Source organism: Lolium perenne, chromosome 4, assembly GCF_019359855.2.
Source record: "Lolium perenne isolate Kyuss_39 chromosome 4, Kyuss_2.0, whole genome shotgun sequence".
Lineage (NCBI taxonomy): Eukaryota > Viridiplantae > Streptophyta > Magnoliopsida > Poales > Poaceae > Lolium > Lolium perenne.
In genome coordinates, this window is record NC_067247.2 from 140609254 (window position 1) to 140620687 (window position 11434).

General features: G+C 49.3%; 1 protein-coding gene across 4 annotated transcripts; it reads left to right on the forward strand.

Annotated features, from left to right (window-relative positions):
• Positions 1-1700: 1700 nt before the first annotated feature.
• LOC127294046 (disease resistance protein RPM1) lies at positions 1701-6658 on the forward strand. Of its 4 annotated transcripts, XM_051323792.2 has the most exons (4): positions 1701-2008; positions 2695-2780; positions 3029-3105; positions 3618-6658. In XM_051323792.2, exon 4 carries the CDS (start codon positions 3623-3625, stop codon positions 6347-6349), a length of 2727 nt encoding a protein of 908 aa, XP_051179752.1. In that variant the 5' UTR covers positions 1701-2008; positions 2695-2780; positions 3029-3105; positions 3618-3622; the 3' UTR covers positions 6350-6658. The 4 variants fall into 4 exon arrangements, with proteins under 4 accessions (XP_051179752.1, XP_051179751.1, XP_071674908.1 ...); XM_051323791.2 differs by lacking the exon at positions 3029-3105; XM_071818807.1 differs by lacking the exon at positions 3029-3105 and having other exon boundaries at positions 3675-6658.
• Positions 6659-11434: the final 4776 nt, after the last annotated feature.

An 11434-nucleotide genomic window follows, 5' to 3' on the forward strand; every position in this document is an offset into this window, starting at 1 on the left:
CCTCTACATCGTTGTAGTTGGAGATGTAATTCAAGTTTGCTACCCTCTCCTCATCTCGAGACAACATAGGCCCGTACATGAGCCGATGATACGCAAGGCATCTAACAGCTCTCTTGTGCAGCATCAAGATCCAAGCATGAATGACAACTACTAGTGGCGCCGCCTAATGGATGAGTGACATGCTATCGACCTAATCGACCAGTTCTAGCATTTGTACCATCTAAAGAGAGACAACATGGAGAAGGAGACAACAAGGAGAATTGTTTACCTCTATCATAGCTAAGGAGGGAGTACAAGTTGGGCCAACGGGGTAAGGTTAAGGTACACATGGCATAAAACATGTCGGGAAATGTCGCGCTTCCCGCCTATCCGGCTGCAGTTGTCGCGTGCTCACTTTTGCATTGCCCCAGCATGGCTCGACAAAAACGGTCAGCCGTTATCATTGGGCCCGCCTCAACTGCTTTGAGCTTAGCGCTATGCGGGGACGAAGGCGTCATGCGACCAACCAATCGCTTCAATTTCATACCGACCTAGCCTGTTTAACGAGTCTGCAGGTTACCAAACACGTCCATAACAGGTTTTTATGTGCCATGCCTGAAGCACTGTGCCAGGCATGTGACCTGCCGGGCCGGCCTGGCCTGTTGGCCACGTGTGCCGGAGTCAACTATTTGAAGAGTAATATACCCTCTTTTATCGGAAAAAAGGTTGTAGATTTTTTACTCTCTATTTTTTTTTGAACAGGAGAGGTCCCGAAGGACCTAGAGCTTCATTCCATTATCAGCGGTGGAGATACAAATTACATAAAGGATCCTGAAGAAAGAGAAAATTACAAACCGACTCAAACATTTTGCACTAAGGACCTTTGACTGAAAAGAGAAAACACAATCAAGTCCAGCTTCAGATCCACCACCGTAGAGCTCGCCGGAGCCAACCTCCACGCCACCGGGGATAAACCACTTGGGGCATGGAGTCAGGAGCTAACTCCGACGAAGCTACAGACCCTGTGCTTTGGAATGATTGTTTGGAGGTTGAAGAAGACCTGAGGACGATCGAGATTCATCGTCACACCAGGTTGGAGGGGCCGCCCTACGGCCAAAGAGTACGGCGACAATGGCGCGTGGTAGTCCTCCGAGGGTGGAGGGGCCGCCCTTCGGCCATGAAATACTGCGACAACGGCGCCGTGGAAGTCCTCCAACGAGAAGCCATCACACTCCCCTGCTGTAGACGCGGCGACCATCCATAGTCAGCAAGCAACCAATCCCCTTCTCTCTCACCACCACGGTGAATAGAGAGGAGGAAGCCACCGGTGCATGGACGGCCACCAAATCCACCTGAAACAACCTTATTTATGGAGATCTCCATCTCCCTCCGTCGCCACACCTCTGTCTCCGACCGCCGAAGCTCCACGAGGCAGATGAAGAAGATGATGCAGTGCCAGATCCGGCCGCTGGGATCCGCCACCTCTCTCCCGGCATGAACGCCAGATGCCACTAAGGACCATAAACTAAATCTAGTAGTACTACTATCTACTCCGGCACCTCCTCGTCTCCATCTCCAGTCGACTATTCCGGCGGAGAGGAGGAAGAAACGGCCCAAAAGAAAGAGGAGAACAGGTAGTGTAGATAGGTGAGAGCGAGATGGGGGGTGGGGTGGTGGTGGTGGTTTGTATCCGCACATAGATTTGCCTGCAGGTTGGCGGGTACCGTAGACTATGCCGAGTCTTGCACTGCGAAGTTGCCTTTCTTCTTCGCCGGTGCACGACTTGACCTGAGGAGCCAAACGAGAGACAGAGCCGGCATGGCATGCCGCTATCGCACACTGATTGCAATTAGCTGCATTTCCTCCCCCGCTACTGAGTTGAATCATTCCAACTCATAGCTCCGCCCCGCACATAAATCAGCTTCACAAGCCGATTTAGTCTGTTCTCGCCTACTACGGAGCAAATCGCTGCTGCCTTCTTGACTCCACCGCAGATCTCATACTTTGCTCCCGCGCGAGAATCCGTCGGGTACGTTTTATCAACTTCGCGGCTCCCTCTGGCAGCACTTTTGTGCAGATTTCTTCCATCTCACCTCACATATACGACTCAACACTGCTGGTTTGAGCTAGAGTTTCCACACACGCAGTGTCCCTGGTAACTGGGAAGTGGCACACCCGCTAGACTATGTCGAGATCTAGGGAACCTCTTGGCTGAGCAGTTTCATGTGGAACTCATTTGCTCCAAACAAACCCTTTGATAGATGTTTGCAGTTTTATTAGCTAAAAAGCTGTCGCCTGCTATGTGTTCGACAGAATGTCCCGCGGCAACCTAGAGGCTGATGCCTGCAGCCGCAGGCAGTGCGGAGAGAGCAGAGTTGCCTGCACTGTCACCTTGATTGCGTGGTGGCAGCGCCGAGATAGACGTTGGGTCTTCCTTAGTCGGGTGTCCTGGGTGTGTTGTGGAGGGTGCGATCTCTCCTTTTTTTTTATCTCTGTTCTGTTTTGTAAGAGGGTTTCATCATCACCTTGTAGCAGTTCGACTGTGTGATTGCTTTATTTATAAAGCGGGGCGAAAGCATATTTCGAGGAGATAGACGATCTTATTCAGTTCTTCCTAGTAGTAATTTTTTAAAAAGTTTTAACTCTTAATGGCACCTGCATCTGTGTCCTTGGCTACATAGTTTGATGTTCAGCTTCTCTTTTCTTATGCTGCAGAACTGATCATACTCATCGTTCGATCGGCAGTTCGGCACATACTTGTTGTCCTGCTCCATAGGCCACCTAGTACAGGTCTCCAGAAGGTGAGCGTTATTGGTTTGTGAACCACCATTATCAAACGTTGAAGTTTCAGAAGAGCTCTATGCCCTGTAGTTTACCAAATGCGATAAGTTCACTAGACAACTGCAACCACGTTAGAAGCATTCAACCAATCCATTTTCTAGAGTACATATCAGTTGTGTTCTATGCACATGCTGCTTCGAAGAGTTATATGCTTAAGTAGTACATGAATCAATTGGTTGCTGGTCCTTATATGGTATCCTGGCTGCAGTTAAAATCACAAAGTTCCAGTTCTCTAGGGCTCATACATTCAAAAGGGTGTGACGATCGGATATTCTATCTAGCCAAGTAGGTTTATCCTGTTCTGATCTTTGTGCCACCTGTCATTCTTGTTATTTGTTCATCCATTAATTCATTTTTGTGTTGTCGTTGGCTTCCACGTTAGTTTAGAAAAAATGGATAATGACTTGGACTGAACCTTTGTTTCCGATGCAATTTATTGGGCATTACTGTTCTAGAATATATGAGCCAAATTCCTAGTATCTTTTCCATATTCTACTGGGTCAAGATCATTTAGGAATTCCTTCCACTATTAATGTCGTTAACTCTGATCCATTGGAAGATCTCGGTGGACAAAGAGGGATTATCTATGTAGTGATACCTGATATCTTCATGCATGATAAATTTAACTGTAGTCTTATATATTCTATAAGTTGATATGTTGGGGCATAATGAAATGAAATGGGCCAATGCAAAAAAGCTACTGTACTCTTTATGTATGAGTGCATGCGTTAATTTGTTATAGTTGTAGATGGACTTATTTATTATATCATATAATATGCACTATCTTTGATGTTCAGCTCAAATGGCCGAGGCCATACTCATTGCGGTGACGAAGATTGCTTCCATTGTAACAGATGAAGCCGTCAAGGGCATCATAGCTAAGCTGTCCGAAAAAGTTACTAACCTGAAGGAACTTCCGCTAAAGATTGAGCAAATAAGAAAGCAGCTGACTATTATGAGCAACGTAATAGCTAAGATAGGAACGATATACCTCACGGACGAAGTTGTCAGGAGTTGGATTGGGGAGGTCCGCAATGTGGCCTACCATGTTGAAGATGTAATGGATAAATACTCATACCATGTTCTTCAACTTAAGGAAGAAGGGTTCCTCAAGAAATTCTTCGTCAAAGGAACACATTATGCCAAAGTTTTCTATGAAATTACAGATGAGGTAGTTCGGGTAGAGAAGGAAATTCAGCTAGTTATACAGATGAAAGATCAGTGGTTGCAGCCATCCCAGCTTGTTGCTAACCCACTTACTGAGATAGAAAGACAGCGGTCCAAAGACAACTTCCCTGGACTTGTCAAAGATGAAGATTTAGTAGGGATTGAGGAAAACAGAGCATTGCTGACTGATTGGTTGTACTCCGAAGAGCTGGATAACACTGTCATAACAGTATCGGGCATGGGTGGGTTGGGAAAATCCACCCTAGTTTCAAATGTTTATGAACGTGAAAAGATCAACTTTTCTGCGCACGCATGGATTGTTGTGTCACAAGTTTACACTCTTGATGCCCTGTTGAGGAAGCTACTGTGGAAGATTGGATATACCGAACAACCGCTGTCAGCGGGTATTGACAAAATGGATGTGCATGACTTGAAAAAGGAAATACAGAAGAGACTTGGAAATAGAAAATATCTCATTGTACTGGATGATGTCTGGGAGCAAGAGGTATACTTCCAAATGCATGATGCTTTCCAGAATCTCCAAGGAAGTCGCATCATCATTACGACCCGGAAGGACCATGTAGCAGGAATTTCTTCTCCAACCCGGCATCTTGAGCTCCTGCCACTGGGTAATCCTGATGCATTTGACCTCTTCTGCAGAAGGGCTTTTTATAACAGGAAGGGTCATATTTGCCCCAAAGATCTTGAGGCAATTGCTATTTCTATCGTTGACAGGTGCCATGGCCTGCCTCTAGCAATTATTACAATTGGCAGCCTGTTGTCATCGAGACAAGGATTAGACTTTTGGAAAAAGATGTACAACCAGCTTCGAAGCGAGTTGTCAAACAATGATCATGTCCGAGCTATTTTAAATCTGAGCTACCATGACCTTTCAGGCGACCTCAGAAACTGCTTTTTGTACTGCAGTCTCTTTCCTGAAGATCACCTCATGTCACGTGACAGCCTTGTGCGTCTGTGGGTTGCAGAAGGATTTGTGCTGAGTAAAGACAAGAACACACCAGAGATGGTAGCTGAGGGAAATCTCATGGAATTGATCCACCGCAATATGCTTGAGGTGGTGGAGAATGATGAACTTGGTAGGGTCACCACCTGTAAGATGCATGATATTGTGCGCGAACTGGCTATTTCTGTTGCTAAGGAAGAGAGATTTGCTTCAGCAAATGACTACGGCACAATGATACAGATGGGTAAGGATGTTCGCCGGCTCTCATCATGTGGATGGAAGGACAACACCGCACTGAAACTTAATCTTCCGCATCTTCGAACTGTAGTGGCACTTGGAGTAATTTCACCCTCTCCGGGCATGCTGTCGTCAATTTTGGCTGGATCCAACTACCTTACCGTTCTTGAGTTGGAAGACTCTGAAGTCACTGAAGTTCCAACATCCATAGGGTCTCTATTCAATCTACGTTACATCGGGTTACGGCGCACCAGGGTCAAGTCACTTCCAGACTCTATTGAGAATCTGTCTCACCTCCACACCCTGGACATCAAGCAAACAAAAATAGAGAAGCTACCGCGAGGACTTTTCAAGATCAAGAAGCTGCGGCACCTTTTAGCTGATAGATATGCTGATGAGAAGCAGACGGAGTTTCGGTACTTTATTGGAGTGCAAGCACCTAAAGAGCTATCCAACTTGGAAGAACTTCAAACTCTCGAGACTGTGGAGTCCAGCAATGACTTGGCGGAGCAGCTGAGGAAACTGATGCAACTTAGAAGCGTGTGGATTGATAACATTAGTGCTGCTGACTGTGGAAATCTGTTTGCTACCCTGTCAACTATGCCACTTCTTTCGAGCCTGCTTCTTTCTGCAAGGGATGAGAATGAGGCACTTTGCTTCCAGGCTCTCCAGCCAACATCTACAGATCTACACAGGTTGATTATCAGAGGGCAATGGGCCAAGGGGACACTAAATTGTCCGATCTTTCTCAGCCATGGGAAAAACCTCAAGTATCTAGCTCTAAGCTGGTGTCACCTTGGGGAAGACCCACTGGGGATGCTCGCGCCCCACATGCCGAACCTCACATATCTGAAACTGAACAACATACGTAGCGCAAATACTTTGGTTCTTGCTAAAGATTCCTTTCCAAACCTGAAGACGCTCGCCTTGAAGCTCATGCCTGATGTCAAGGTGATAAACATCAATAGTGGCGCTCTTCCATGCATTGAAGGTCTGTTTATTGTGTCGCTGCCGAAACTTGATAAGGTCCCCCAAGGCATTGAATCTCTTCACTCCCTGAAGAAGCTCTGGCTGCTGGCTTTGCACAAGGATTTCAGAAGTAAGTGGGTCAATGACAGAATGCACCAAAATATGCAGCATGTTCCAGAGGTTCGTGTCTAGATGTGGCAAGTCGGTTCTTTCAGCAGTGCCATTCTTGTATGCCGCATCCAGTGCAACTGCTTCGTACTTTTGATCATTCCAATGAGTTCGCAATTATCGACATCTCACATCACCAGTAGCATTTGGTCAGTACTTGTATGCTGTAACACATCTATTCCTCAAAGATTGGCGTTCCAGAGGCCTCTGTACCGTTTTGTGGTTTGTAAGTTATGTGTTCTTAGTATGATTTCGCACAATGGTATGTATTGTTTCTGCCAAACATCTTCTGTGATGAATCATGGCGAACATTTCATTTTATATCTTGATCTATGTCACTGTATAATCCCATGATCTGGTAATTCTGATTCGCCAAGAGATATGATTCATACATGTTGGGTACACTGTCTTTTCAGTAGCTTATTTGTGTGTTTTCCTGGTGTCTAGGTACTCAAATTTCAGACAAGGCCGATCCTTAAAGCTTTTTTTGTTTTTCTTGCCTTTGCGGTTGCACTTAGGTTCTCCAATTTCAGTAAAGCTAGATTAGTTATTATCATTCTTGTCTGTCTGATATGGTGTACGAGGCACTAGCAAGGACCCAAGTTATATGAATTTTATGAGCATGTGCTTTCTATTTTGAGTACGGAGTAGAAAACACTTTCCACGGACCTCTATATATCTTGTCTTGTTTTCAGACTGATACTCTTAGGTGTGCTTTGTTTTGGGATGAAGTCTAATGGAATAGAATGGTTCCATTCCAGTTTAATGGAACTGTTCCATTCTCTTTTTTTTTTTTTTTTTTTGAATGTTTCACCGGGGGGAGAGGTTCCCCACCTGAATTTTTCATTCCAAAGTGGCTCAAAAGCCTGAGTACAGCAGAGACATGGAGAGTTTTACATCAGAGGGGAAAGAGAGGGTTTTACAGCAGCGGAAGGGAGAGAGCTAGTCGCGCCCCTGGAGACAGGAGTCCCACGCAACCGCCTCGTCAGTGATCGCCCGCGGCAGACGCGCGCGCCACAAGCCGGCGTCCTCTCTGCACGCACGCAGCAGGCGGGACAAGCACGGCTGATCATGACGGAAGACGACCCCATTACGATGCTTCCACAAGTTCCAGCAGAGGAGGATAGTCATGGTAGATGCCGCGCTCTTGCCAAAAGCGTCGGGGGCGGCATAGGAGTGCAGCTGCTCAACCTGGGCGCTCTCCGGCAGAGGCCAACCCACCGCCGACCAGAAGGTTTTCGCGAAGGGGCAGCCGAACATGATATGATCAGCAGTCTCCAGCATCTCACCGCAGATCTCGCATCCTGCCTCCTCCGTCGTGAGGATGTGCTTCCGGAGCAGCGTCGCCCTTGACTGAATCCGAGCGCGCAGCAGCAGCCAGGCAAAGAATTTTGCCTTAGATGGAGCAAAACTCTCCCAGACAAAGCTGGCGTACGGGGCCGTGACCCCTCCGGTCAACAGCAGAGCGTAAAGATCGCCGACAGCCAGAGCGCCACCCTTCTTGAAGCATCTGACGAGCGAGCGGGAGTCGGGGACGTCGGAGGCGCATGACATGACTCAGCTCGTTCTCCGCCTCAACGGTGAGCCTGGTGACCAAGGATTCTCTGACCCCACGCCCGAGCACCGCGGCGAAAGAGGCCTGGGGTTTTGTAGCATGGGAGAACAGCGCCGGCGCGGTATGACGGAGGGCTCCGATCCCAAGCCAGTCGTCATCCCAGAAGCTGGTGCGTTGTCCGTCGCCCACGATCGGCTTCGAGATGCTTCGATAGAGTGGCATCAGCTCCACAAGGGCAGCCCAGTGCGCTCCAGCCTCAGTGCGCTTGCCGGCGGCCACCGGACCGTTGATTTGTTTCCAAGCCCAAGCAGCCCAGGGAGACTCGGCACCAGAGTGCAGCCGATGAAGCAGTTTGACCTGGACACAAGCGTTCCTATCCGACAGACTCTTGATGCCCAGGCCGCCGTCCTCCTTCGGCCGGCAGACACTCGTCCAGGCGACCAGGCACTTTGCACCGGAGGCCCGCCCCTCCACGTTCCAGAGGAAGGCGCGGCGGAGTGCGTTGATGGCTTTGAGAAGGGCAGGGGGAAGCGCCAGGGCACCCATTGCATACGCTGGGAGCGCGTCCAGCACAGCATTTAGCAGCACGAGCCGGCCGCCGGTAGACAGCAGGAGAGAGCACCAGCCGGAGAGATACTTGTCGACTTTTGCAATGAGAGGAACGAAGTGAGCCATCTTGAGCTTGTCACAGGTCAGCGGAAGGCCGAGATAAATCTGCGGGAACCCCTCAACTCTGCAACCGAGCGCTTTCTGCATGTCCTCCACAAGATCAGCACCACAATGCATTGGGACCATGGTGCTTTTTGTGAAGTTGATCACCAGGCCGGTAGCAAGCGCAAACTGGTCCAGGATGAGCCTAGCTCGCACCGCAGTAGCCACGCTCGCTCCGAAGATTATCAGCGTGTCATCTGCGTACTGCAGACAAGCGGGTGGCGCATAATGTCGTCCTGCAGGAACAGCCGCTGTAGCAGATCTCCCATCAGCAGGTACAGATAAGGCGACAGAGGATCACCCTGGCGCAGCCCTCTTTTGCATCTGATCCAGTTTCCAGGTATCCCATTGAGCAGAACTGCTGACAGTGATGAGGAGAAAATAGCATCCATCCAATCACACCAAGTGTCAGGAAAGCCTCTAGCCGCGAGCACTTTTCTCAAACTGCCCCAATCGATCGAGTCAAAGGCTTTTGTGAAGTCGAGTTTCAGGATCACAGCCGGTGCTTTGCGCCGATGGCAATATTGCACAATCTCGGTAGCATAGACAAAATTCTCAGATATGCTTCTCCCTGTCATAAATCCGGATTGGTTCACGATCAGCTGACCAATTTGCGTCTTGAGCCGCCTCGTCAAGGCTTTGCAGACGGACTTCATCGAACAGTTCTGCAGCGACACCGGCCTGTACGAGCTCGGGGAGAGAATCCCATCGGCCTTGGGGAGGAGAGCGATGTGCGCTCTGTTGATGCAGCCAAGGTCGGCGACGCCATTGTGGAAATCCTTGAAGAGGCCCCCCAGAGCAGGGGAAACCTGATGACAGGCCGCACGGTAGAAGGAGGGACCCAGACCATCTGGCCCCGGAGCACTGTTTTGGTCCATCCCCCAGATCGCCGCTTTGATTTCTTTGTCGTCGAACGGAGCGATCAGGGCCTGGCCGTCGACGCGCGGAGAGCCGACGTAGAGCGCGTCGAGGTCGAAAGCCCACGCGGTGGGCCGCGCACGGCCCAGCAGCTCGGTGTAGAAGACACGGAGGGCTTCAGCTTTGCCATGGTGGTCGACCACCTCGACGCCGTCGACCAGGAGAGCCCTGATGCCGTTCCGCCGAAACCGTTGCGTGGCTCGAGCATGGAAGAATTTTGTGTTCTCATCCCCCTCCTTGACCGCGCGGAATTTCCCGCGCTACTTCCAGTGGGCGGCGTTTTTCTTGATCGCAAGCGCCAGCGTCTCCCGCGCTCCGGCCCGCAGCGCCCGCTCCGGCCCTGAAAGAGTGCGAGATTCCTCGAAAAAGTCGTAGAGGCTAAGAAGGAATTTGCAGTTATTCTCAGTATATGGGGTAAAACGGTGCGCCCATTTCCAACCCTTAGCAGCGAACCTGTACCTCTTTACCTTTGCAGCAAGAACGGTAGCGGCGTCCCGGGCATGCACATCGGCGTCCCAGGCAGGCAGCGTGGAAGGGAGGAAAAGAGGATAAGAAGCCAGGAGTTTTCGAAGCGAAACGTGGATGACGCGGGGATGTGTGTGGCAGCGGTGACCAAGAGGGGGAAGCGGTTGGGACAAATAGTTAGAATGGAATGGTTCCATTGGAACTGAAGAGTGGAATGTAACGTCATAAACTGCTAAAGCAAATCCATAGCATTGGGCCTAAACCTGATTGTTTATCCTAAATCGAAGTCCACACGGACAAGACTACGTAGCGGCGCCGCACGCACATAGCCCCCGTGCGGCGGCTGACTAAAAGTGATTCTTTGATCCCATCTCTGCTTTTCACGCTTTTCATTTTACAACACGTTTTTTACGTACAAAAGCATCTTTCACCGGCCGCACACATCAGCCACCATAGCTCTTCAATTTACAACACACTCTTTTTTCACTGGGTCAAGCGCACAAGCATCAGCCCTGCGCCCCTGCCTACCCAAATCAGACACAACCAAGTCTCACAAGACGTAACAGGAAAAACGAGAGAACGAAAAGATGCATCAGCAAACTCCAGCAACTCCATGTCAGATCCTGGCAAAATTACCAGGTATTACAAGGTTAAATTTAGCTTAATTCAAGGACATAGATTTTCCGGGTCTTTGATTCTGCTCACTTGCTGATCATTATTGCCTACACAAAAATACAATGATGCATTTAAGAAGCAACTACCAGATTATCTAAATAGTGTCAATTATCAGGTTAACCTTGTTAGCAACTACCAGATTAACGAGAGTTCTTTGGTAAAACCACAATTGCCAGATTAATTATCCATGACTGCCAGATTAATTAGCTAGAATTGACAGATTAATTGGCAGCCTAAACAATTTGCCATGTTCTTTGACAAAGTAATTACCAGATTAATTAGCCACGATTGCAAGATTAATAGTGTATTAAACCCATGAACTTTGCCAAACCAATATCCAGATTAATTAGGCACGATTGCCAGATTAAATTAGCTATAGCTACCAAATTATTATCAACAAACTTTGACTAGCATGGAAGACTCACGTAGTGTAGAGTATAGAGCTCGACTTCTTCTACGGCCGTTTCTTCCAGATTCTACTCTCCCTGGTGCATGTCATTGGCCTCGTGCGGCTGCTCTCAGCGGAGGCAGCGCCCCAATGTGTGCGGACATCTGCCCAGCGAGCTGCTCGGCGGTTCACCGCAGTACGACCTCTTGTGGTGTTGGATACAAAGTCTGCGATTCGCCTCGTCAGCGACCTCCCCACTGCCTCCTCGTCGGCAAAGAGCATCCCTGCCGCGTGCACGCTGGCGACGACCTCCCTTGAGGAATGCCCCGCGCGCTCGAAGCCAGCCCGACGACGGCGGGGTCCCCCGGTGCGTGCCCAGCGGCAGCGGCCTCCGTTG

Bases quoted from the DNA above. Each gene is read 5' to 3' on its own strand.
- LOC127294046 (XM_051323792.2), top strand. From the start codon at position 3,623: ATGGCCGAGGCCATACTCATTGCGGTGACGAAGATTGCTTCCATTGTA.